The sequence below is a fragment of the Mchenga conophoros genome, linkage group LG16 (genome assembly GCF_057382185.1).
Source record: "Mchenga conophoros isolate Kocher_MC1m ecotype Shallow Benthic linkage group LG16, M_conophoros_male_GT1.1, whole genome shotgun sequence".
In the NCBI taxonomy this organism is placed as follows: domain Eukaryota; kingdom Metazoa; phylum Chordata; class Actinopteri; order Cichliformes; family Cichlidae; genus Mchenga; species Mchenga conophoros.
Genome location: NC_140541.1, coordinates 37870175 through 37898024, shown reverse-complemented (window position 1 = coordinate 37898024; position 27850 = coordinate 37870175). Strand labels below are relative to the sequence as shown.

The following is a 27850-nucleotide window of genomic DNA, read 5'->3' as shown; positions in this document are numbered from 1 at the left end:
CCGCTGGCAGCGTGCTGTACGCCACTGCATCCAAAGCTTTGCATTGTCCTGGTGAGGAAAGGCTTAGATGATAAAGATGTTCTTCAGCTAATCTGAAGGCCACGTGAAGGTTGGAGGTCTGTAGCGACCGCCTCTGCTCTATGAGCCTGACCCTGCTCTCAATGGTCAATGGTAACTTTGACTCTGTGATTTTACCGGCCACCACGTCACGGCTCGGGTGCTGTCATTGCCCATCGCTTCCACGTTGGTAGAAAACCTCTAACAGCTAAATGTGCAATATTTAGTAGTGAGGAAATTTCAGGACTGGACTTGCACAGGTTTCATCCTATCACGGTACCACGCCGACACTCCTCGTGTCGTTCTTTCGTTTGTAGAAGCAGTCTGCAGCAGGTGCTTGATTTTCACACCTGAATTCAGTGACTTGGAGAGGTGACTGAATACTTTTTGGCTGCTATCTGGGAACGTTAGCCAGCTAATGATAGGATCTATAGTTTGTAGTAATCGACGTCTTAGCTGGGAAGCACAGAAAAAGGACAGGCACCCTAAAAGTATCAAAACACCAAGTTTATGTTAGGATACGTTAGCTAACCGAATGTATCCTTGATGACTGATCTTGCATCAAGACAGAAGCAATGTAGCATCATTTACTAAACTTAGCTTTTCTTCTGCATCCACAGGAAAAACTGTAACGTGAGAGCTGAGCTATTTTATTTGGAATCACTTAAAACAATGAGGATCGCAGCAGTGCAGAAGCAGCCTGAAACCAGAACACTGTTCATTCCTGTCCCAAGCTTAAAGATATATTTACATATTCATATGCAGATACCTGTTTTAGGATCATGTTTAATATTTTGGACAGTCGGTGTTTAGGTCAGCTTTGGTCTTCTTTGATTTCCTGCATTGACGACACCATTTGGAGGCAGAATTTGTTACAGTTAGCACCGTGTTTAGCCATTTTAAGAAAACTAGAGCTGGAAAAAGATTTTCTGTTGCTTTAGTCATCACAGATAATCAGCTACCTCTCTCTGTCGTACGTTATCCAATGTTAGGGTGCGATTTAATCATTTAGTTGAAGCATTTCTTTGTTTCGAGCGCTTTGCCTTTCATAACTCTGTACAATCTTTTTCTTTTCACAAGTCACTTAATCAAGTCACTTAAATCATTGACTTTGTTACTTTTGCATTTTTTCTGTTTCAAATTGTTTAAGGACATAAACTATAGTGAAAGTATAAAGTAAGGAAAATATGCAAAATGTGCCTCGAAACATAAGCTTACTTCACACTTCAAGGACAAAAGACACAGACCCTTAAAAATGCTCTTGATTAAAATCTGTTTTTGTATCTCATCAGTTAGAAAATGTCAGCATTCTTTATGTTTGTGTGAGTTTATCGATTTATATTTTCTATGTAACTTTTTACGAGTGATTTAACATTAAGTGGATTCCTCCTCCCGGCTCTGCCGTTCCTCACAGTTTTGTAGTTTTTTATGCCTTTCTGCAGACAGTCTGAGTCCCTTGAGCTACTGGTGCATAAACGGGCAAAAGAAAGCAAAAAGCTGCATGCAGACCGAACACATGCACTCTCTCTGCTTTCTCGAGTCACAGTCATTACGCGACACTCCAGGGAGACTCGTTAAAAACATTCTGGAGACGCAAACTTTCATTCCATTTGCAAGTTATCTGTGTGGTTTGTCAGAGCCAAAGTGTTGTGATGTAGCTTTGGTGTTCCCACGGGAATTCTGTCAAAGCACCGGCCCCTTCCCTCTTAAGTTTGTGCAAAGCTCCAACCAAAATCAGTTACTGCAGCTGCAGAAGTGTCCTGATTAACCGTGACAATGGTTATATGTTGGACTATTTGGTGCAAACGCCTGTGTGAGCCACATCAGCTCTACAAGATGCCACAAGCTTTATTCTGTGGATACAGAGCCACAGACCAGCACTTACCCAGTAAATGGCAATCCTCGAGTCGATCATTCTTTATCAAACCAGGCCATCCCTCCCTTTGCTTCTAGTCGTTTGTACACAGCTATCAGACCGGGGCCAGCGAAGAGGGAAAAGGACAAGCCAGGAGAAAGTAATGATGTTTGTGATGAGCCTCAGAGTTGACTTAAGTCTAGCTGCTAAATCCCCGGACTCTCACAGCCAGTCCATTACGCACACTCCATGTTTCCCTCACAAGCTGTGTGAGGGGCTTTTGGGGAATGAAGATGCTCTCATTTGAGGCTGTGGTGAACACTACATCACTCAACCCTGCGTGCACCACGGGCACGTTTCACCGTTGCCATTATGACTCCTTTCTCTCGGCGATGTAGCTCCGTCCAGATCGCACGCTGCGTTTAGCCGTCTCATTTTTGATTTTATAGAAGGACCACCTAAGCCTTTTTTTTTTACTGCGTACCCTTTATACTAAATGCTTCTTGGTTGATTGTGAGCTGTCTGAGTGTTCATTGTTTGTGCACAAAAGACCTCCCACTCAGAGATCATGACTGAGGATTGAATGTTGCCATAGAGTCTGAGGTGCATTTTATACCGTGGAGTGAAGAGATGACCGTATAATATGGTAATATAATAAATCTGTGAAAAAAGGAAATGGCAAAGCATAAAAAGGTACTGAAAGAAGGTGAGCACAAAAAATATCCAAAGGCAGATTAATGATTAAAGGATCCAGATTTATCTGGTATGAGAAGAATCAAATATGCAAAGTGAAGAAAAAATCTCTGACTGTGATTCTATGAAATTCTAAGCTGTAGCTGTATCACTGCTTTTTCCCTTTTGCCAGCAGGAAACGGACACATTTCATTGCTCTGATATGACTTTGGTTGTTAATACAGAAAAGTGAAATGCGAACGGAAAACGAGAGCTACAGTCAGGCGTTAATAAAAAGTCTTTATAGTTTATGATGGCACACCTCCCCGCTTCCTTTACCCACAGCGCATCAGCTGTGAATGAGTTATGTTCATCCTCTGTGACATAAAGAACTATCTAATCTAATCTAATAACTTTAATCTCAGCCAAACCGATTTACTCACGGACAAACAAAACACTGAAAAAAGCCCAACAATAACATTTTTAGGTTGTCTAAGTGACTTATATATTACGTTTAACTCGAGTAGCGAAAGTCCGCGGTGATCTGAAAATGATGTGCCGGGAGTTGTGCCGTTCTCGGCCGCATCAGTGACCCTCGAGCTCCCGGCTAGCTATCGAGCTGGTGGGTAGCAGACGTCTCCGAAAACGTGGAAGCACTTTTGCAAATATGCGATATCTTGATAAACCGAGCAGATATTTGATGTTTACACAGCTACTTTCTCGCCTGAAAATATGTTAAAAGTTTCTTTTGTGACCCAGAAAGATTAATAAGAGTAATTTTAAAACTTAGTAGCGGCCCACATTGTTGGAAACTGGAGTCTGGCTCGGCCGCGCTATGCATTCTGGGATATGGTGGGCCATGAAGGACACACCCGACCCATCCTTCAAATTCGGGGAAAAGGAGGACGCGTTTGTCGGCTGCATTCGGAGGAGTCTACGAATTTGGACAGCCTTCGGCGCGTCGCTGTGACGTAATCGGTCTACAAATGCGGCCTCAGGAGGATGCAGCCCAAACAAAAAAAAAAGAAAAAGGATGCAGCCCATGAATTTGGACACGACCATTGACTGTGCAGCGTTCTCAGTTAAACAGCAACGGTGGCCTGAAAGGTTCAAACCGACGTCGCTGTCTTCTGTAATTAGCTGCCTCTACAATGGGATCGTTATACATGATGAATAACCTTGAGAATAAAAGTGTCAGGCCCAGACATTAAAAAGGCAGCTATGTGTGCCTCAGTGAGACAAAGCACCGTTACATGCGGGTAACGGGACCAACAGCGCCACGATGACAAAAGCACGCCTGTAACCCAAAAACTCTTCAGCTGTCTTGGTTTCCCGACACAGACGCTCGCTCGTCTATGAATAAGAGCAGGCAGGATGGCCGCGTGCTTTAAAAGAGCAGAAAGCTGATGGGAGGACAAACAGTCAACATGTTGATCCTGGTTTCCATATTTCACCTGGTGACTTCCATAAAACGCAAAAAGCAACCAAACACAGGGTCATGTGACACAGCGCGGCCTCTTCAGGAGAGCGAGATGTAGTTTGTGACGAAAACTGAGTAATTATCTCAAGTCTGTCTCTTCTCATTCAAAATAACGGTTACTCTGTCTCCCCGTCTCTGTTGATTCAGATGAGTTCTGCACCGCGGTCCGAGTCATGTTTACCGACCAAAGCCACAGTGTGAAATCTGGAATAACTGCTCTCCAGAACTCCCCTGGCCTTCCCTGGCACATTGTTGCTCTGTTCACTTCAAGCAGGAAGTCCAACTGAGGCCGGTCTATTTTTCTCTCACTTATTTTTTTATGTGGCAGCAGAATCTTTTCTGTGTGTAACTGCTTCATGTACAAAGTCATGGAGGGAACGCAAACACGCCCAGCCTCGCTGTCACTGAGAGCCAGGATTTAAGCCCGTTTCAGCCAGTACGTTTAGCACCAGTCTTTGCACCCTGACATGCTGTGAGACACACCTGTGAAAAAAGAGCACGTGAGTACCTACTGTATATCCAGCAGCATACGTAATTGCTGAAAATGGCAGAGAAGCAAAACAAACAGATGTGTCAGGGTGTGCACAGCTCATTATGCTGCAGCATCCCTCAGTGTGCAGCAGTGCACATACTCAACGACACGCGGGGAGGAGCCCAGTGTGTGAGGCGTGAATAAATAAGATGATATATATATATATATATATATATATATATATATATATATATAAAAAATGAGCGAGTGACGACATGCAGCACTGGTAGCGAGCAGATAACAGTACTGCACAGTTAGAGGTGGAGTTGGGAGGCATCATTGCCATTCAGTGCTGCACACGTGCAGATGTGCAAATCTGAAAAGCAGTCGCGTCTCCCCCCCGCAGCACGTCACTCTCCCAAACCGTCTCATGTTCTTTACAGTGACTAAATAAAACTAAAAGGCAAACAAATCCTCCTGGGACACGCAGGCAGAGAAAATACTTTGGAGTGGAGCTGTGTCTAATACTTTCTAGTCTGGTTTCTTCAAAATGGCATTTCTATTTGAGCTTCACTCCAAAACTCTGGGAGGCTTAAACAGGGGCGATAATGTCTCTTAAGGATTTACTGCCATCTGTTGGCACAGAGGGAAACTGATTATTGGTCGATTGTACACAGGCTGCTCTGCTGTACTTACAGTATGTACTGTAATTCTCTGTACTACACGCATTTGAATAAAACAGCGAACATTACTAGTTCATCCTATGCAGCTTTTTTGTAACTCAGCTGTGAGAGCCAGAGTGCTTGTTTGTGATGTGATGACACGATCACTCTGCTTCCAACAAATCCACATGTATAGAGCTAAAATAACTAACGATCGAACACAAAGAGCTGGACACAAACGCATCCTGACCTCTCCTCGTCTTGTGCTAACATTACAATAAGCGGTCTGCTTTCTAGACTTTGTGAGATGACTCTTATAATGAATGTGGACCATTTTCATAACATCTTGAATCACCATCTCACTTTCATTCCTACATGCTTGACTGAACCATAATTACCATTTAAAGTGGGACAGGAGTGAAGAGAGATCTTTGTTTGCAGCTCGGGTCACGCATGGCAGCCAGCCGTTCTTGATTGCATGATTAGATAAGGCCAGCCGAGATCAGTGAAAACTTTAGTGCGATCTCAAACAAGAGCTCAGTTTCTACTTTTCCATGTTTATCTGTGTACGTACACATCTTCTAATTGCTCCTTTAATTCACCTTCAACTCCACATGAACGGATACGGCAGTAATGAAAACCATTTATTTGAAAATGTGCGATAAAGGGGAAAAACCCTACAAAGCTAGCGTGGTTGTTACACATGATGTATGGAAAAATCAAAGTTCTGTTTATGATGACGCGGCTCCATTAACAATAATGGATAAAGAATCTTAAAAACTGGCAACAAATTCAAAGTTGTCACATATCTGAGACGCAAATCAACAGTTTTCACTTCAGAGGACCGAATAAGAGCGATCAAACACAAAGACTGAAACACGCCTTCACATGGTCGAATTTTAAAGGGTCTCATGTTTAAAAAAACCAAAACGCTCTGCTTTGTCACATGACAGAGGTTTCAGTCTATCAGCTAAATGTGGCACTCTGATTGGCTCCTGAAGGAGTTTGAAGATGAATACGAGCATAAAAAAAAAACAAAAAAAACAACCCCATTAAAGCCCTTACATTGCAGTCGAACTAGATATGAAGAGGTAGAGAATAGAGAAAGAAAAGAACTAGAGAACAGGCGTCTGTTATAAATTCTTGTACTGCATCTGATTAAAAATACAAATTTCGATGGTTTTATAGGCAGAGGTCTTCAGTCTGCATCCTCCTCCTCCGACTCGGACTCTGAAGGAAAGGAAACATCCGTCACCAGACGCGTAAACTCGACGTGCATTTAGTTACTAACATTTGGAGACCATAAACACGAGGCGCGTTTTGGGGCGTCTCCCATCAGTGGCAGACAGAAACGAGGTGCTTACCTTCCTCTGCGTTCTTGAGCCATTCAACAAACTTTTTCATCTGCTCAAGGAAAACGCTTTTTCCTTTAGCTTGGTGGGCTTCATTGTACCACTTCAGAATCGCCTCCTCGCTCAAGACATCGGCTGGGAGAAAAACACACAAAGATAAAAACGAGAACATAAAACAGAAAAAGAAATCATTTCAACTCGACGCCAACAGCACAGATGCGTCCGCAGGTGCCGGGAAAACAAATGTCACCAGGCAGGTTGATGACATCAATCAAGGCAAAGTTTTGGCTATAATCTCTGGCCATCTGGCATCAGTCGCACAAGCCTGCGTCGCTTCCTGCCGCAAAGTAAACGTCTTTACTGGTGGGAACAGGAGCCTTATGGGCATAATTAACTCACCTTTGTAGAGCAGTACAACGATCTTCTGAAAGGCCTTCATGAAGTGGATGTTGTCATAGCAGTACTCCTGGATCTTCAGCAGCAGCGTGAGCTCTGAGAGGCCCTGGGAGGTGAAAGCCTTCAACAGCGGGCTGTATTGCTGAGGATGGAAACCAGGGAAAAGCTGGAGTAAGAGTTTCACACACAGAGTGGGAGGGGGAGATGCTTCTGATTTCTCCCATTACTTCCACTTTGCCTTACTAAATCAATTATCTTCTCTGCAGAGTTCAAAGCCTACAGCAGCGCGGATTTTCTAACATCTCCGAGGCACGATTTAAGAGCGACACCCGTACGTTTCTTTAGATCTCTCGGATCGTGTCATAACTGCCGTGGGAGAGAAGAAGAACAGGAAGAGCAGAGCGACGCAGGTGTCACCTTTAAGTGTTTGATGGCTTGTTCCGTCACGAGCTCCTCCTTCTTGTTCCACTCCACCGAGCTCATCACGCTGGACCAAATTAGTCCGATCATCGTCTGCTCAGAGATGTTGTTCTTCTTGATTTCCTCTCGGACGTAAGCAATGATCTATAAGATCCAAGCCGAGAGACGGAACAAACGTTACTATCAACGCAGACCAACCACGGCAGACATTACCTACAAGCACCCTGGCAGGGTACAGAGGTTGGCAGGAGCAGATAATATGTTCAGGCTGAGTGGATTTCAGGAATTTGCCATTGATCCACTGCATCCGTTTCCTCACCATTCCTCAAGACAAAAGGGTGACAGGTCAAGCAGAAAGCAATCTTAAGTGCTACTACACAGCGGTGTGCTGCGAGGAGCGAGTCTGTGTAAAAGAAGATGGAAAACCACGAACACTTACGTCTTTGAGGGGCTCTCCACATGACATCAGATCCTCAAGCTCTTTCTGCAGCTCTTTGCGAGCACCTATGGACTGCTGGTTCCTGGCAAAGTCGGAAATCTCCTTGAGCCCGGCGTCTGTGAAGTACTTTGAGAAGTGCTCGCAACTCCGCTTGTTGGCCGGGAAAAGTTCCTGCAAATTTACATAATCAAACATTGAAGCAGACCGAACAAGCCTTCATCAGCAATTAGGAGGCCTTTGGTGCAGTAGCTGCTGTGACTGCCACAATAGTTTGAAACTATTCAATTTATGCAGAGCCGTAATTAAGCAGTCATATTTAGAATACGCAGACAGGCCGCTGAGCGGCATGGGGAAACGCCGCTTCGCCTAAGCCTCGTAGAGATGTTGTAGCGAAGATGTCGTTCTCACCATAAGCCTGTTGTCCATGCCAACCTTTCGAAGACTGGCAGCAACCGAGTTGATGTCCTTTTCAGAAAGCCAGGATTTGAAGAGTTTTACAGCAAAGCAAGGCGAAACACCTGAACAAATGCACAAAAATGTGAGTCAGCTGTTACTGACAGACCTGCCAGGATAAAGAAAGTCAAAGTAATCCGCCGGTAAACACAACACCGAGGCTCTTAACTGGAAAAATGCCACAAACAAGAAAACATTCAAGTGTGGACCAACGGGTAAATCAAATAAACATCTGCATCTACAAGCTAAATAAAAGTGTATGATGATCAAAAAGGTAAAACCATCAGCATCCGTCGGGTCCTTTCAAAGAGCGCAGCAGTGGATGCTGATGGATTAACTCATCACATCTATTAGCTGTTGTGTTTGTGGTTAATCTCTTCTTCTGGTACAACACAGACAACCGGCTGACAACGCCCACTCAAAGCAAAACTTCACAGCACCATCTGCACCTTTTACTGCATTACACATTAATAATACTAGCATGTAACAAGAGCACTTATTTGCACAGAAATTAGCATTACTCCATTACTCTGAAGCTTTTTTTAAAATTGCCTTTTCATTAGGGGGGCTGCGAATGGAAAATATTAAGCATTCCCTTCATGCACGTGTAAAATGTAGTAACATAACGCAGGCGCATCTTTCTAGACTTTCACAGACTCGTGCAGTACTGTAAGACCTCAGGTTCTCTGTAGCCTGGCCATGCAGCTGCTATCAGCATGCACAAATATGCAAACTCTGTGTCAGAGGGACAGACGTTAGGCATCTCTGTGTGTAGCAGAGCAAGTCCACTGTGTGACCAATTACATTGACTTTGGTTACTCAGGGGTGGACAGCTTTTTTAGAATATATTTTATAATTTAACTATATTTGTAAACAAAGAGTGGAGCAGACAGTCCTGAAGCAGACGTTTGACACCAGCTGCTTTAATGGAGATTCCCCAAATGTTTTCTTTGTGCGTTCAGTTATTTTAAAGACTCGTCTTTGGAATCATAAAGGATACGACTTCCCATCGCTGACTTTCTTTCAGGGAAAAAAAGGGAGAAAATGGATTCAAATGTGACTGATGACAAGTAAATGACGAGAGAAAGAACAACTTCCACAACTCAAATGGGAGGATAACATTGCAGTGACAATGTTTAATATTGAAAGTTTAATAATTTAGTTCCACTCATTGAGTTTCGGCCCTGCTGAATGAGCAAAACGTGAGATTTCTGCAGCATTTTTTCCCCTGATTAATCCCAGCAGCTGAAAACAGACACGTCTGCAGGAATCAAAGGCTTTTCCATAGTCTCTGACTAAAATGAAAGCCTACATACTGTCAACACTCGTTTGCATGACTGCCCGTCCCTCTGCTACTTCTACATTAATACCTGCAAAGCATTCAGGCTGTCCAGATAAAGCAAACAGTGCGCTGTGTGTGTACAGGTCCTTAAAATGTCTGATAAATGGTGGCTCGGGAAGAGAAACCGTGAACATAATTCTGCACACAGACCGAGTATTAAAGCAGAGTACCTTCTTTGACCAAATTCTCATTGAAGAGGCTGCTGAGAATGGATGCAGAGATGTTCCCGTTGGCCAGCAGAATCCCTGTTAGCATGGCCAGCTTGTTGCGCTCAGACTCTGTGAAACCCTTGAGAAACAGCAGCAGCTGTAAAACAGTAAACATACAGGCTGAACCACAGCAGAGGCAAAGCTGTACTCTTTATATTTTAAACTGAAACAAACTGCTCAAGACCATGACCCGGTCAGGCAGGTCAGGCTACCTACGTGACCCGGCTATGCAGAGAAACAAACCTTTTTGATCTCCTCTTCAAATCCCTTCTCCAAGTATTTGTAGCGCCTAATGAGCTTGTTAAAGACCTAAAGGGGAAAAATTGCTTTATTATCCATAAAAACAAATGGATATTAAAACGTGAACTGAACACAGTGGTATTCACCTGTGCATATGCCTGCATGGTCTCCATGTCCTCTTGTGCTTTGAAGAGACAGAACTCTGTACAGGTCATGTCATCTGACAGCGTACCCCCGGGGGCTGAAATTAAACACATATTCATGTCTTAGGCGCATCACATGTTTCACCTCTGCTGATCACTGTATCGACATCAATTCAAAAACAGGGGGGACACTTGTGCACGCCAGTATTAACCTGAAGACCCAGAGAGCGCTCGACTGGGGGACACATTTTATTACCATGGTATAATGCAAAGTTTAAAAGAAATGCCTGCAACTCACCCAGCATTCCACCAGCCACCAGGATGTCGAACAAAGTCTCGGCATAGCGTCGGTAGTCAAGCTTTGCACCAGAGGCATCAAGGAACTTTGCGACAGCTTCCAAATCAGTGCCAGTTTGGTTCAGACCCTGCACAATGCTCTCCTGAAACTGGGAAGGGTCAAACCTCTCCTTTTCATCTGTGCAAAAAGAACAAAAAGACAAATTAGTTCAGTTCATTTTTTATTTCAAATGTATACATTCAGCATCATTTCGTGATATCATTCCATTATTTTGTTTGAAAGGGAGTAGGCAGAAGTATACACTTGTTTGGCTCTACCCCCACAAATTTTACATCTCATTCATTTAGTTTTCTTTTAGTCTTAAACAAACAAACAATGAAACAAAAGCAAAACAAAACAAAAATCATCACAATATAGTTACTTTCATATAATAAAAGACAGAATATGTAAATTAGCAGATTCACAAATACTGAAACAAATAAACCAAAACATCCCAATTACCGTCCTGGGTTGACCCCATTTTCTTCATTCTTAAATTTGTTTTTTATATTTTATTTTAAACTGGTATATGTTGTTGCTTTCTTTTATTTCTTATGTTAGACCAGGGGTGTCCAACTCAAATACACAGTGGGCCAAAATTCAAAACTGGAACAAGGTCGCGGGCTGACGTTAATATTTATTGAAAAAAAAAAAAAAAAATCCCTCCAGATTTAAGAATGAATCTTTTCTTATGGACTCAAACAAGTTTTGCTGAAAAACTGAATAAGGAACAAGCAAAGCTTAATACTAAACAATATATATATTAGCTGTATAATACCAGTAGGCCAGCTCTAATAATAATTTGGTATGGCTTCGTGGGCCAGAGTTTGACACCTATGTGTTAGACTGTTCCATAATTTAACTCCCACTATGGAGATAACTTACTTTAAAAAGTAAGTTAACTTTAATCCACCAGAAATTTGGAGTCAATAAATAACAGACAGACATTTAAAAAAAATATTTCTCTCTCTAGCTGGAGGCTGTAAAAAAAACTTTTTTCGAGTCATTTGGACTTGTTGGTGCGTTTTCAATCATTGTCCTGGTGTATAACACAAATGTGCTTGAGGGCATGAAGTAGTGGCTGAATGTAATCGTTCAGGACTTTCTGGTAGAGAGCAGAAGTCGTGGTTCCATCAGTTGAGCAGGTCCTGAAGTAGCAAAGCAGCCCCATGCCATCACACTCCCACCACCATGCCTGACTGTTGGCATGACGTTGTTTTCATGAAATGCTGTGTTAGGCCGGTTTTATGTCTCCACCCGCGTACATGATTCTGAGAGGACAGAGGGGGAGAGGGGTTTTCACCCACCCCAGATGTGCGTCTGTGCGGTCACCCAAGATCCTGGAGGACTGGATGACGTAAGCAACTAAGTGACGTAAGTGTGATGGAACAGAGCAAGGAGCAAAACCAGAGTTCACCCAAAACGGGAGGGCCATGAAAAAACTTCAAAGGCCAAAAAATAAAGCATGAAAAGCAGAGATGGTGGCTGCAGTGACCTTTTCATTGTTTTTAACGCTGTTTCACTTCAACTCTTTGTTTGTTAGAACTTCGCTCTTATCTGCAGCTGCCTGATGGATCAACAACAGCACACAGACTGGTTTTACCACGTACTTTGTAAACTACCTCAGTCTCACAAGAGAGCTCTCTGCAGGCATCTGGGCAGTCCTCAGATCAGAGCAGACAGCGAACGCACCGTCTGCTCAGCCATAAAAACAGCTTCAGTTTTACATCAGATGTAACTGAGCCAAGTGAGGCCTGCAGTTCTTTAGATGTTGCTCTGGGTTTGTCTGTGACCTCCTGGATAAATCGCTCATGTGCTCTTGGAGCCGTTTTGGTAGGCCGGTTGCTCCTGTGAAGGTTCACCACGGTTCCAGGTTTTCTTCACGTCGCTGACGGCTCTCACTGTGATTCACTTGAGTCCCAGAGCCTTACAAACGTCTCTGTAACCTTTTCCAGCCTGATAGATGTTTTGTTTTTCAGCTGTTTCTTTAGCTCATGGCATGATGTGCTGTTCTTTTATTTAAACCTGCTTCACTTACCAGACAGCTTCTATTTAAATGAGTGGTGGGCGATCGTGGCTCAAGAGTTGGGAGTTTGTCTTGTAATCGGAAGGTTGCCGGTTCGAGCCCCGGCTCGGACAGTCTCGGTCCTTGGGCAAGACACTTCACCTACCGCCTACTGGTGACGGCCAGAGGGACTGATTGCCCAGGGCAGCTGTGGCTACAACTGTAGCTGCCTCCACCAGTGTGTGAATGTGAGAGTGAATGAATAGTGGCATTGTAAAGCGCTTTGAGGGTCTCGAAATGAAAAGTTATTTAAAACTATATAAATGCAATCCATGAAATGATTTCTTGGTTCAGCAGAACTCATTTCATGGATTGAAATGATGTGTGGGTGTGGCTAGTGAAGCTGAACTTAGATTTCGTTTAAAAAAAAGAAAAAAGGGGGACTCAGATAGTTCAGATTTTTGGCATGATGAAGAGCCAAAAGTCTTTTAAATACTACATATATTTTTTTCATATTAAGTATTTGTTCCCAGTTACAAAACGTTGGCAGAGAATGTAAAAGATTAAAAACAGGCAAATTTTGGTACTGCCGGCCTGCATTATTGTAGGGTCTTTGACAATAGTTGTAAGTCAAAGACTAAGTGGTTGAAATTTGGTGCTATATAAATAAAATAGAATAGAATTGAATCAGAACTGAAAATTGGCATTGGTTATCTGCAAGATTTTTTTGTTTTAATTATGGCATCAAGGTTGGAGTCAATCCAGGATTTCACAATCTGTGCTTTTCCATTGCTGGTAGCATGAAAAGCTACAGGGAGGACAGGCGGGCGTGATCTGTATATCCTGATGAAACCACCTGTGTTTAATGTGACCAATACAAAGTGATGCTCGGCGGTTTCTCACCTCTTTTCCGAGTTTTGAAACGCTGGCCTGTTAGCGTAGGCTTCTGCTGCCTTTGATTACTCATAAAAACACTCTGCAAGAAAAACATAAATGAGCTCAGGGTGAGGAAACAACAATGGGATCCGTCCGCACAGTTCCACCCATGCATAATCAAATCTGCATGAATCATACAAATGTTGTGTGCATGTGGGAGCGCAACGTGAAACAAGCCAGATGTTAGCCACCCCCATTATTTGTTTGGGAGGGAAGGGCAGAAGCTGGTATGAGCCTTCACCCCTGGGGATGTATACACACACATATACTCATACAGGTATAAACAACAATGCTATTTACCATAAATGTTAGCGGTAACCACAGTTATTAGCATCGTCCACGTCACCACGCGTGCTAAATGTACGAGCAGCAGTGCATGCACAGCACCATACGAGGACATTTGTCTACCTTCGTTCATTGTCATGATACGAATCTATAAAAACAGCACTTTACTCTGTACATATTATAAATATCACACCAAAAAAGGCCAGCTGTGACAGTCTATATTTATCAAAGCCGAGCGAGCCAACTCTGGATATCTGACTTCAGATAACACAATAACACTGGGGCAGTGCTAGCTTGCTGCTAACTATAATCCATTTTCCTGGAATTTCCATCCGCAGTGTCGCAGTAAACTGAACTAGTGCGAGCAGCGCTCGGCTCCACAAAGAGAAAAAATTAGTCAGAAACTCACCGAAATCCTCTTTAAGAACAAAAACAGTCCGTGACAAAGAAACTAGTATAACTGGACTCCAGTACAACCAGTTCTAGGGAAGAGGAAGCTGTAGACGTAACCGCGCGTGCGCACTAACGCAGTCTATTTGGGTCGCCACACTTGACTGAAGAGCGAAATTTAAGCGGTTAAAACCAAATAAATAACATGCAGTGATACTGCAGGTCTTCTCTGGATGCAACGCAGGAGTGAGTGATATTTAAAAGAAAATCTGGTTTAAACCCCAAATACCGTAAAGTCCGAATCTGTAAATCAGTACAAGAAGAGACAAACACCCCCCAACAAAATCACAAATATGAGTTTCCTGTGCACAGAGAGCGACTTTAACTATTAAACTTGGCCCAGAGTTTCATTAAAAGCTCGTCAAATCGTCGTTGCTATGTAGTATTAAGACACAGGAGGGGGGTATTGTGCTGTCGGGTGGATGGAGTGTCTGTCTATATATAACGATGAAGGAAAACTTTAATGTTGCTTCACACTCACCTCGTAAATCTTGGTTTTATTCCCTAAAGTCGTGTGGGAACTTCTTCAAACAAGTTTGGCCAACTATAACCTAACCAGTTCGCCTTTTTACAGTTACTTATGTGAGAATAATTTAACAGATCATAATACCGCATAATGAAAGTTCACTTTTAAACAATCAAAGTCCAGTTTACTTTTTAAAAATTCTTCCAAGGCTCAATGTCTCTGCAGCAAACCGCCTCTTTCCTCCGCACAGGAGCCATGGAGCAGTTAAAATAGCTCACGTTGCCTGAATGTTTAGTTAGTAAATATGAGGAGGAAGCAGCTCGCTGTTTGCTTTCTGACTTGGATGTTTCGTTAAACTATTATGTGTGGGGACAAAAGATGAAGTGGCATTGTTTCCGACGACACCTGAAGGCACCACCTCCCCAGCGCTGGAGGTGATTAGGGGACTCACTGGACGAGCTGACTAGCCCAGAGCCGCCTCTCCAGCCACTCCCTACGCCCGGCAGTTTCTGCGCTCTCAAGTCCATCAGAGCTCCATTCAAAGTGCTGAGATTCGGATGAGAGCCTCTTCCAGCCTCATCCAACACAGGCAGACACTAGTTAACCCAAAGACAGCAGGAAGGGCTTCAGGAGCCTCTCCTGACTTGGAGAATCATCCCGGGATCTTTTTTTTCTTGTCCGTGGAGTGGATTTAGGACAAGAGGGAGCAACTTCCACAGAGCTAAAGCGGTAAGTTGTTCTGGAAGTGTAAAGCTTTTTTCTTCTCCGTTGGCTCTGGTTTATCGCTGTTAACTTTTGAAGAGTTTCCGAAAATGTAACTTTCCATTTCTTTAGATCGCCTGCTTCCCAACTCATTCATTCCTCCCCTCTCCGTACAGGAGGGGGTTGGGGGATAAATATATACGTTTTTATTTTTTGTGTCTGTTTCTCTCTTTCTCTCTGTGTGTTTCTTACTTTTCTATGACTTGGGGAGAAAGCGCAGGAGGGATTTCGTTTAATGTCTCTTTCTTGCTGCAAACCGCGGCTCATTCAGCAGTATTCCTGAAAACCGTTGTCGCTAATTGCCTACATCTGCGGGCAAGAACCGTCTTTGTGGCTGAGCGGAGCCAGAAACCCACTGCAGACCCTGAACCAGAGGACAGCAAGCGCCAAACGAGCGTTTTCAGGTGCTGCTGTCACCAAACGCTCAGCTCTGTGTGTGAAATGGCAGATTTAATGACCCATGCAGAGGACGATGAAACTCTGGAATCATTTAAAGTTTTTTTCCATTAAAATATCCTTGCATTGCCCCACTCTATGATCTGTGGAAATACCTGGATTAAAGGTATACAGAGACGGATCAATGCGAGATTAAATCCTGGATAAAGTGGGTGAAGGTGGGCTTAGCCCTCAGTGCGCCCCCGGTTTCAAGAGATCATAATGTTGCTGACTGGAAAACATTTCTGCTCAGCATGGATAAAAGTCGTCTCTGAGGAACATCCCAAAGTTCCTCCTGGACAAAGTGTTTGTTTTGTGCCGGAGTCTGCTGTGGGTTGGGAACCAGCCTGGAACTCGTAGAAGAAGCGAAATACCTCATAGGAAGGAAAAAACAGTTGCTTTAGGGGGAAAGCTGCTTGGGGTGCTGCTTCCCTTAGCACATCTGTAAATATAGTGTTCAGTGCCGCAGAAGCTGGAAATGAGTGTTAATGGAACAGTCAAGTCCAAACAATGAGCAACTGTTGCTTCACTGCCTTTGATGCAAAGTTGTTTTTAATTCCCGTCTTTTCTTTTTTTTCCCAACTCCTAATTCCACTGGTGAACTTGGTGTCCCAAGAGGATCAGATAAGACCTTTTAAAAGAAGAAGGAGGGAAAAAAAAGTTGGTATCTTTCCCTTTGTGGGTTGCCACAAATATGTCCCACCTCTTTTGGCCAGATTCTCAGTTGGGAAACCAGATGGGAACTTTATTACCCGCACTGATCAAACAAACAGTGATGTAAGCTGAGTGTGAGAGGTAGTGTGTGGTAAGCCTTCAGAGCTGCAAGAAAGACTCCTGGAAAGAAAAGTAACAACCGTTTAGCTCAGCTGGAAGAGGGCTGCGTGTCGGCCATTGGAGTAGCTCTGCTCAGCGTGAGCTTGTTGGGCAGCTTGCATCAAGTTGCCACAGTTTTGTAACATGTGCCAAAAGCCTCTTCATGAACACTGTGGGGCGGGATGCTGTGGCCTAATGCAGAATGGATGGCAGTTCAAAGTCCCCCAGCCAGCGCCATGGTAATGAATGGTGTTTACACTTCCCTGCCTGTGTAACCCGGTGTAGTGTGGCGTGTGCTTGTGTTAACCATGCATCAGCTGTGATAGAGGGAGGCCTGCATGCTCCGCTGCCTTCAGCAGCCTCTCGTGCAGGGTGGGGATCTGAACGCTTGAAGCATTAAAAGTTCCACATCCACGTCACGGCCTCATCAGCATGGTGACACATTGGAAGCCCATTATTGTGATTTTTCTCCCAGTTTTGCTTTAGGTGGGGAGGTTTTTTCTTTCACACTTCATCTTGAGTTTACTGTCCTAACAAAGAACTATTCTCAGTGCCGTGCAACTCTGAGAACTTTCCACCCATTTGACTTCGCAGCTCAAACTTCACTTCCTCAGTTTCCCAGAGGAGCCAGAGTAATAATGCCATACGTTTTTATTTCTCACCGCTTCATCAAGTCCGCTGCAGCTGCTTTCCCCATTCTCTTATTATAAAGGGAGGCAGACAACACTAAAGCAGCTAACTCAGAGCAGCCTGCAGGACGGTATATGAAAGTGCTGCCGTTCTCCTGTGCGCTTTTATTTAATGCCCAGAAGCGCTTATTTCAATACTGATTGAGTGCTCGCGCTGCGGTTTAACCCTGATGACAAAGTAACAGTAGTTGATCACAATAAATGCAAAAAGTAGAAAATCTTAAATCTGCTCCATCATAAGATAACTTTTTATTGTCCTTGCACAGTCATGTTGGCACTAAGCACAACTAAACACAGTAAACATTAGAGTGGATAAAGTTAGATAAGAGATAAGATAAGACTTTATTGATCCCACAACGGGGAAATTTTTGCGTCACCTCAGCTCAGGTACAGATATCAGAAGGAAATACAAAAATACAATAAGTACAATCAATGAAAGGAAGTAAGATAATAGGATGCCAGTGCTCTGTGTTGTTTAGTTCGGTTGTAACTGCCATTTTTCTTGTGATGAAATTTGAAATGGTCTGTAAAGGCTGGTCCGCTTCACCTGGTCAGTGCACTGTGTGTGAGTCACACCGAGCTCTTGCAGCGCTGACCTTTTTGAAGGAGCAGAAACTACTGAATAAAGTCCTCTATCGGAGCTTATTATCTGCACCGTTTACTTTTATCTTAGCTTCTCTGTTGGAATAAAAATGAATAATGATTTCCAGACACTCCGACCTCTCGGAGAATGTTGCAGATACTTCTGTTTAAGCTGTGTGAGCGTATTGTCTCATTAATAAACGAGCTGAGCTTCCAAGCTTACAGATGGTTCGTTGGGAAGTTTGGAAGCTGTGCAAGCTGCACAGACTTATTTAAATAACTTTAAGTACAACAGAAAGAAAATTTCAGTGGGGCTGAGATCACAGCAAATGAACGCAAAAACCCAATTTCAGGAAGTCTCTCGTGGTATTACCAGAACTTTGGCTGCTTGTGTCATGAACATGTAAAGCCCCATTGCTCATAAGAAGAAGCTGACTCCTCCAGTTCTCAGGGTTTGTGGAGTAAACATTGTGTAATACTTTGTCATCTTGATTTCCAGATACTGCCTGCTTCTTGCCTGACTGAACGTCCTCATGTCTGCCTGCACTTTGGGCTGTATTGTAAATAAAGAACAGCATTTGTGTGTGTGCTGCAGGTTCATGTTGGACCTGGATTGTGCGTTCGGAGCTAATGGGGTCACATTTGTGTGAGATCTCCTGTTTATCATCTAGTGTAAGGTTCAGTTTCAGCGTCTGTGCTGTCACAGCGGCTCTGGGCCGTCGGCGTGCCGAGCTTTCCTCACACAGATCTGCACCTGGAGTGTTGGGGACCCAGGAATTCCAGTTCAGTTTCCAGGCAGCTGCTTGTGTTGAGCTCCTGTAACCCTCGCTGCGTTGTCCTGCCCTGCTCTCTGGCACGGCCCCATGCCACGCTGCTGCTCCATTAGGGAGGGCTTTAATCTGCATCAGCGGCAGCAGCGTGCCATGTTGTGACTTTTCTGTGACAAAGCTGGACTGATCTGCGGGAAATTTTACAGAGTATTATGCTGCATAATGGATGTTTATTATCATCTGTTCAATGCCACTATATTCCCAAACAACTGCTCCAAAGGCAGCGTCACGAGACCCGTGTCTGCGATTATATCAGAGGCCACAATGCAGAGCCTAATTGGTCGACTGTCCTGGAAATACTGACATTTTCAAAACCGTTACAGGTTTCTCAGCAGCGAGTTCACTGGCTCCGCTGTGTCTCCAGCGTTGTCACTATTTGTGTTGTGCATGCCTGTGAGTGCCTGCACGGCTGTTGACCTTTGTTTGGACTCGTTTTTCTCTCTGAAGGGCAGAAAGAACATCAGGACCTGTAAATATTAAATGTACTTCTAATGGTGATTTTTGTATTCGTGTTTCCCCCATAGCGTGATCTGACTGAGAAATCTAGGTCAATGTCAGAGGCACAAAGTAGAGCACATCTCATATTATTGCTGCGACATGCATCCATTACTATCAGATCTCAGATGATAAAATCTCTCACGTGTTTTATTTTTCTGTACAGACACTTTGCTCCTTCTTAATGCAGCACTTTAATCTGATGGACTCGTAGATGAAATTCTGATTTAGAAATTAATTCTGAGAGTTGTGTCAGAGGCGGCCCGGAGTCGTGGGTGTGCTCTATCTGCTCCGCACATCAAGCTTCATGCTGCGTTAACAAGCAGGGGTTAAGGCAGTGCCGCTGGATGGCTTTGAGTCTGCAGCACGTCACCGACAGCTGATGATGAGTCATGAAACATCGCCGCCCCGAGAAGTTTTAGTAAAAAGTGGTTATTAGGCTTCAATTAGCAAATCACTCAAAGTCCTCGTGTTACATCTGCAGTAACGTCCTCGCTGAGCTCCAACCGTGGGAGACTTTAAGTTTTGATGTTTTTGGTGTAATACGCCAAATTGAAATGTGTAATCACAGCCACGTGCTGCACACAGGCGCTGTGCCAGTGTGAGCACACTCAGTAAAGGTGACTGTGAGATACAGCCTTGCATCGCTGATCTAGATTTGAGATGAATGACAGCTAAACCATACCGGGGCATTTGATGCTTAAACATGCAAAATTCAAAAAGCACCAGAGAGAGAGAGAGAGTGACAAAGCCGGGCACTACTAATCTGGTTACTCCGAGGAAATTGGCAGAGGTTAATACGAGGTCATTCAGGTTTAGGCTGATTAAATCAGTGTGTTTATATCAACCACAATTTAAAAAAACTTCTTTTCTTTTTTGCCCTTTATCTGTGACAAACCACAAAAGTCAGTGTTTTTCGTGTTTATCAGTATAGCTGATATAAGTTTTATCCCCCATTTCTCTCCCACACAGCAGTAAGGATAATCCCAGGAGTTTAATCAAAGCCGTCAGGTTTTCTCTCATTCTCCCTCTCTTGGATGTAGTACAACATTTAGCAGCAGGCAGCAATTCCCATTAATGGGATTTTTGTCACAGGCTGCCTGGAAACTACTTCTAAATGTGGGGTAGTGGGTTATCAGCCGAGGATGTCCAAGATGCAGACAGATGCCACATTTTTGGCACTCGGGCAGCTTTATCTCCCAGGTCAACACGAGGCGTCAGAATCTGCTTTTGCTCAGAACGAATAAGCTCCCTGCTTTAAACACTCGTGTTTAGTAGCAGACTTTCAGTGTGGCGTGGCTTTGCACTCGCTGCCATGACCGACCGGGCAATCAGTTTGCAGTAGATGAGTATTTAACTGGTTTGGTGTAATTGGTTTGACTAATATTGATTGTTGCAGGCTAGTACAAAATCCCCGATGCTCTGGATGCTCAGTAATTACAGAGGAGCTATTAGGTGTTTTGTAAACTTTGGTTTATTTACACGTGCAGGCTTTAGGAAGTCTGCTCCTCTCTGAAATGTGGAAATGATCCAAAATGATATTTATTGATTTGCAGCAGAGCGGCTGCATTATAAAGTCCTACACATAAGCAGCATATGGGCTGAGATCACAGAACAACTGACTGCTGTTTTTCATGCCTCCAAAGAATTTTGCAACTGTTTCAAATGTAAGTAATTATATTTTTAAAGTGCGCTACAAACCACTCGAGCAGCTGGTCGACTCGAGCCATCACTGGGGCTGCTTTGGCACGAGGCCATCAGGCCAAGAGGAAGTAACCTACTTATGAAATATATATACTTAAGTAATAACATATTTCTCCCCTTACTGGAGCCTGCTAAACCGAGATGGGGTTGATGACATCATTAGAGGCATTTCAAATGTCTTGGTTTCCTAAATAATTTTTCATCCATCATCGGTTTTTTTCTTTTCAGTCTTTAAAAGTTGTCTCCGTGCTGAGTGTGAGAGCGAGTGCTGCTGGAAACAGACTCCTGCCTGCTGCTAAGAACTGGGCAGCTTCTTTATGGGCCAATAATAGTGTGCCCTGCGGGGGAACACAAGCCAGGGAAAAAGTGAAATAGAAGTCTCCAGTTTTTTCCAGAAAGTCGTGCTGTTCTTACGCTGCAGCTAAAAGTCGGTTTGACAGCTGAAAAATCTTTTTTTCCTTTTTTGGTGAAATATCCGCCCCTTCCTTTTCCGCACCTCCAACAGTTTCCAGTCACGTATCGGATCCACGGTTGAAGATGCGTCTGTGTCCGTGAGGCACGACGATATTGTTTCTGTGTTTTGAGTGTCAGACGTCGCCTCGTTTTCGGGCTGCTTCTGATTGCCACCCACGACGGTTCATTCATTCCCAATGCTGTCTAAAACATCACAGTGCATTATGCCCCTGTCATATTTTCATTTGCTTCAGAGCACGATCCGTTCTGACTATTCAGAAAGAGACGTCTGTCCTACCGGCGAACAATAGACGACTGCATGGCCTCATCTATTGGTCTTGTGTGGGCAGTCTGTCACAACAGCAGACATTAGGTTTTTGGTGCAGCAAAGCCCTGAATGCATCCCAGGCCCCTCTTTTATCTCCAGCCCTATGGCGTTGGGATTACTCTCCCAAAGGAGACTGGACTGAAAACTGCCAGCCGCAGCACAGTCTTTGTCACAGCCGGGACTCTTTTCCAGCCGAATATTATATCACAGCAAGCAAAGCAGCACAGGAGAAAAGTACAATTCTCCAGTGGAGTTCATGGGACTCGTACGAAACCCCGAAACAGGAGGAGACTCCAGCTGAGCAGACACCCACAAGTCAGGGGCAAAGTTGCTTAGTTATGTAAGTTTCTATGGGACATTCTCGCATGCCACAGGGGAGAAGGAGACCTATTAGCCAATCAAAAGGCCCCGCTCCGCCTCTGGAGGCAAACTCTTGCCTTCCACACATGTGTACCCCTGCACTGAGTTTATTTACATTGGCTAAGTTTAGGACTGTTTGTTTTCTAACGAGAGGACGCCTCTGACGAGTTTGCTGGAACGTGATGCACACAAAGACAAAAAAAGGATCTGATAGGAGACACAAGGCTGATGCATTCTGTGCTTTTTCTTCCATATAAAACATGCAGTTCTGTGCTTCATGCACACTTTGGCCCACCAGGATTCCTCCAGAGCCTTCCCCTTTTTCTAAATGAGTCTCTAATGTATGTTTCCTTCTTATATCCTTGCAGGGGGGGACGACTACAGCCAAGATGGAGGTGAAGACGTCACTTCTAGACAATATGATTGGGGTCGGCGACATGGTCCTCCTGGAGCCCCTCTCTGAGGACTCCTTCCTTGGCAACCTGAAGAAGCGCTTTGACCACAGTGAGATCTATGTAAGTCTGCTGCTTCCTACATTAACAAGGCTTAATAACACTGACTTCAGATAACGTGGAGAAAAAGACGGGCTCGGTAGCAGAGCAACAACACTGCTTCACTCTCTCGCTCTGAACGCTACAGAAGGCTTCTCCTAGGAAATGCACAGATACTTTTCATAACTCTATTGTTCCTCCCATGCTTCACTTATTTCAGTGTTGGCTATACAATCAATAAATCAAATCACGGAGGAATGTAGTCGGTGCCCTCAAATGAGGCATGAAATCCAGAGCTTAGGAGGAAGGAAGGCCCGGCAGTCTAGCTGACGACTTATCTGTAGAAGAAGGGGATTGTTGAAGTGTATCCACCGTATCAGTCAATTGGTTCTGGGCTTTATGTTGTGGCAGCGATTCTTCTGCTTTGTAGGATGGCGGCCATGTTCAGTGTGAAGAATATGTCTGGTTATTCTCAATGCTCTTCTTCAGCTCTGTCAGTGGTGAAGAAGTTGGAAGTTCCCTGTTTTGTTTGTTTGTTTGTTTGTTTTCTTCATATTCGTTCCCCTGCATACAAACACCAGAGTGTTACTGTGAACACGGAGCTGTGAGGACGTCCTGGGTAAATGCACGGTACTGCCTCACGCTGATAAGCTGAGGATCTGTTGCTGTTTCTTTGTTTTCTTCCCTCTGCTATTCATCATTAACATTGTATTCCCAGGAGACGTCGCTTAGTTCGACTTTGATTAGATGTTGTGCACTTTTTGAAAGTAAATGGGATTTTACTACCTGTGTGTAACACTGAGCTGTGACACCATGAGTGCAGTTAGCTCAGGGCTGGGCAACAAGGCCTCGAGGGCCAGTGTGCTGCAACTTTTAGATCTCACCCTGGGTCAGCACACCTGAATCACACGATTAGTTCGTTACCAGGCCTCTGGAGAACTTCAGGACATGTTGAGGAGGTCATTTAGCCATTTAAATCAGCTGTGTTGGATCAAGGACACATCTAAAACCTGCAGGACACCGGCCCTCAAGGCCTGGAGTTGGACATCCCTGAGTTGGCTGGCTGTAAAACTAAAGAGCCATGAAGAGAAACTCAAACCTGAGATGAATGAAGAAAGGAATGACCGGCTGTCATTAAGTTACTTAATGTGAAAAGTAGTGAGTTACATCTCGAGTTATGTATTCCTCTCACACTCCAAGGAAGAAAAAATAGAATTCAGCTAAAAGTGAAGATTGGAAACCGTTAAAGTTCAGTAGATATCGCTGCCACCCTAACCTTTAAATGCTTTGTCCGCTAATCGTCCTTCTTCTGCAAAATAATTAGATTCAAAAAGTTACTGTGATTTTTGTGATCTGAAGATGAAACCTTTGTGGTGACATTTTGAAACCATAAACTCAGGTTTTCCCTGTGTGGTGCTCAGAGATGGGCAGTAACGCGTTACTGTAATCTGATTACTTTTTAAAGTAACGAGTAAAGTAAGGGATTACTATTGCAAAAACGGTAATTAGATTACCGTTACTTTCCCGTAGGAACGCTGCGTTACTGCGTTACTAAAACCGTGATTTTTTTGCGAGAATGTCTCACGACAGTGACGTAAGCGAGTGCGACGTTCGTGACAACAGCTGTGTGCAGATCAACAATGGATCATATATCGAGTGCAGAGAGAGTATGAGCGTGCAGCGTTTAAAGCGTGGAAGTACTGACCTTACTTTGAGTTTGATTCCATAAAAAGTGACAAAAACATTAGTGTCCGCTGTGCGTGGGAAGAAAACTTCTTTTTACCGCGAAAAACCCCTAAACTTCCAACAAGCACCGAGTAGCTACGACGTAATGGGAAACTCACAGAGAAACTCGCGGATTCTTCCACTGACCGCGGCACACCTGCACCAGGGCAAACCTCCGCCTGCCCCACTCCTGCTTTACAGGTGAAAATAGAGCAACAGCACCGCTGAGTCTTTGACTTTATTTATTTTCTGCTGTGTTTTACTTGCATCTATTTGAAAGACTGAGTGTAAACACAAAAAATATTTTATTTTATGTGCTGGAATGTGCAGAAAATAGCTTTAAATGTTAAACTAATTTCTTCCAGTCAGAGAATGTTGCAGATAATTTAATGTTTGCTTGATGCATAAAGTTAAAAGATTAAAACTAATAAAACAAGTTTTAAAAAGAGACTTTTCCATTTGATTACATTTTGTATGATGGATTATGCAGAAAAAGTAGAATTGGGCTGAAAGATCTATCGCTTTATCAGCTACTCAGGTTGTAAATCGTGTTTTTAAAAAGTAACTAAGTAATTAATTACTTTTGAAAATAAGTAATCAGTAAAGTAATGGGATTACTTTTTTGGGAAAGTAATCAGTAATTAGTTACTGATTACTTTTTTCAAGTAACTTGACCAACACTGGTGGTGCTTACCTAAATGATGTGGCTACAGTAGTTAAACCCACTTCATATATGCAATATTAGATGCAAATAAAAATAGACTGTTTATGGAAAGGTAAATCACATAGCCCTAAATCTGCTAAAGCTGCACCTCAAGAGCGATGACCAGGAGAAGCACTAAAACCTGTACTTACCCAATAAATCTGCGGTGTGCAGTCCTTGCTTGCAAATGTATTTTCCCTCATGTGGCATCATTCCTTACAAACGGGCCCATCCCCCACACCAAACTATCATATGACAGCTCATAGCAGAAGAAACATGGCTTTGTCTTTCAGAGGGACAGCACATCATGCGTCTGTAACTGGAAAAATGTCCCTGTTATTGTGTGGCTCAGAGGAACCATGAAGACTTTCATACACAATAACTTGATTAGATGTGATGGCGTCTTTTCCTTGCGTGTGGATTTATTGATAAAGAAATTCATACAGTGTCTTGACTGTGCACACATCCTACTTTCTTCATCTCATGAACAACACCAAAGTATATAAATGTAAAAAATATGCAGGCATGCAGATTGGAGCAGGGATCGAACCACCAACCCTCCGATCGCCTCCTGAGCTACAGCCACGCCTAGAAAGTAGAAACCCCGTGATCGTTAAGACGAATCTGAAAAAGCCTGCGAGTTCCAGTTTACGTAATGGATCGATGTGGTTATAAACCTGACCTGCGAACGCCGGGCCTGCGTCGTTCTGCATTTCTGCATCGCAGCTCGGCTTTGAAAAGGATCGTCAGAGACATCAAAAGATGCAGGAAGATGTGCTACCAACTGAAAATCACCACGGGCTCAGGTACGACGGTAATCAGGAGGTACAGAGCAAACTGCTGTCCCACTAATCAGAGCTGCATTTTTCATCCTTCTGAAAAGACGCTACAGATGGTGAGCTACCCACACAATCGAGCTCTGAAAATCAGCCTCGGCACAGGCGTCGTTAGAGGAAATCACGGTTTCTGTGACAGCTCATGCAGTGTGAAGGACATTGCATAACATAAAAGAATCACATCTTGCTTGATCTTTGGCACAAACATACAAGATAAAACTTTTCCAAAAGCCCACAAAAAGAAACCGGATGTGCAGCATGCCGTGTTCAGTCAGATGTGAAAGAGATGGAGGTCCAGTATGTTGGCCAGTACTCCCACTTGTAGAAATGGAGGAGGGAGTGTTATGCTAAGGGGATATAGTTGGGGACATGACGACTCCCAGTCTCCAGAAGGCTGACTGAGGATTTCAGCGTGACGACGTTAAAGAAACAAACTGTTGCCTGAAAGTAAAAAAGCATCTCCAGCAAAGTGCAGCTGCAAAAAAAAGGTTTTCAGGTTTTCCAAAATAATGAAACAAAGCTTCATGTTGAGGAGCGTGAATGTCTTTGGCTTCATCGAGGTCTTAGTATTTATAAAAAGGAAACTACGTAGGAGCAGATGCCCTGCTGTTCATCCCGGGACAAACACAGCAGACACTGTGGGGTGATGGGAACTTTTAGTCCCATCAGTTCAAAGCTCTTCGTACATCTTCTGATGTGTGAGCTGAACCACGAGGAAGCATGAAGCTCCTCTCAAGTTGTGATTTATTTAATGACTTGAAAAGGCCGAGTGGGGGAAAAAGTTTCAGGTTTTTAATGCTTCTCTTTTTTGTGTGCGCGCGTGTTCTGCTTTTGCTCAGAACACGTGACTTTTTGTTTACATTTGCAGCTCTCGTTGCCTCTGTGCACATCCTCTGCACTCTGGTGTGTTATTGAACGAGAGGCAGTGGGAGGCTGCGGTGCTGCCACAGGGAAGGCCGTGCTCCGCTCTCGTCAGAGTGGCTTATGCAACAGCCATTACCATAGAGAGCAGAGAAAATGTTTCAGGTTGATGCTTGAAAGGTTCTGTTTGCCGTGTAGGAGGATGATGATGGAGATGATAGCCGGTTGCGTTCGCTTTGAGACATTTCTGATGAGTGTGATTTGTTGGACTTGTTTGGATGTTACATGAATTTGTTCCATTTGATATAAAACACTGATTTTCTTTGATTTAATAAAAATGACTGAGGTTGGATGTTCTTGCATTTTCCTTTGATATCAGCTGACTGATGTTTTTGTAATATCAGAGCAGGAAGTTTGTCTCATCTGGACTTTGTCCCGGCAGCTGTTCCAGGCTTGTCTTGTATGGCAGCGTTGGGCACTAAAGCTAAATGACTCTGCTCAGCCCACAAACGTGTTTTTCTCCTTGTTTTCACACGTCTTCAGCTTTACTTCACACATCACGAGCTTTCATTAAGAATACCTGTCTGAGAAACGCTGACATTAGCAGAATTCCCGTCCTTTTGATTCAGAGACTGCCCGTCTGCACGGCGGCGTTAAGCTGTGCAGACTGAGAAAGTAACCTGTGGATTGGTGCTAATGCTTTCTGTCTCTCCTTCTCCCTTCAGACATACATTGGCAGCGTGGTGATCTCCATGAACCCTTACAGGTCCCTGCCCATCTACACACCAGAGAAAGTAGAAGAGTATCGCAACAGGAACTTCTACGAATTAAGCCCACACATGTGAGTCCAGCTCTAAGGTCCTCTTCACACCCGGCGAGCGTATAAATGTAAATTAAAGAGAGTGAGGTTAGATTTGGTTTGGAAAAAGGACTTTTTTGAGGCTTTGTTAGCCTTGATGTGGTGAGAAGAAACTGTCATCTGTCTCTTGAAGATGGGGTATTGAGAAGCTCTTTGCAGATTATCGGTTTGGACCCAGTGACTAATGCATTGGGATGGATGGAGGAGGTGGGGGTGCTGAGATCAGAGGGACCCTAACTAGTGTATGGGGAGT

The 27850-nt window shown here is 43.8% G+C and overlaps 2 protein-coding genes across 7 annotated transcripts in view; one reads left to right on the top strand and one right to left on the bottom strand.

Moving 5' to 3' along the window:
- Window positions 1–5829: 5829 nt before the first annotated feature.
- LOC146557293 (eIF5-mimic protein 2-A-like) lies at window positions 5830–14317 on the bottom strand. The gene is made up of 12 exons (XM_085250195.1): window positions 14165–14317; window positions 13438–13510; window positions 10491–10667; window positions 10196–10290; window positions 10053–10118; window positions 9771–9906; window positions 8214–8323; window positions 7806–7976; window positions 7364–7510; window positions 6950–7088; window positions 6563–6685; window positions 5830–6428 (listed from the first exon to the last, which is right to left on the bottom strand). The coding sequence occupies exons 2-12, from the start codon at window positions 13499–13501 to the stop codon at window positions 6397–6399; spliced, it is 1260 nt and encodes a 419-aa protein (XP_085106321.1). The 5' UTR covers window positions 13502–13510; window positions 14165–14317; the 3' UTR covers window positions 5830–6396.
- A 791-nt stretch (window positions 14318–15108) lies between these two features.
- The window catches only part of myo1b (myosin IB), a 53769-nt gene continuing 41027 nt past the window's right edge, over window positions 15109–27850 (top strand). For 3 of the 6 annotated variants that reach the window (XM_085250190.1, XM_085250191.1, XM_085250189.1), the window contains exons 1-3: window positions 15109–15400; window positions 22491–22637; window positions 27464–27579. In XM_085250190.1, coding sequence (XP_085106316.1) covers window positions 22512–22637; window positions 27464–27579 — 242 coding nt within the window. In that variant the 5' untranslated portion in view covers window positions 15109–15400; window positions 22491–22511. The remainder of the gene's footprint in view (window positions 15401–22490; window positions 22638–27463; window positions 27580–27850) is intronic. The other 3 variants (XM_085250192.1, XM_085250193.1, XM_085250194.1) reach the window with 2 other exon arrangements.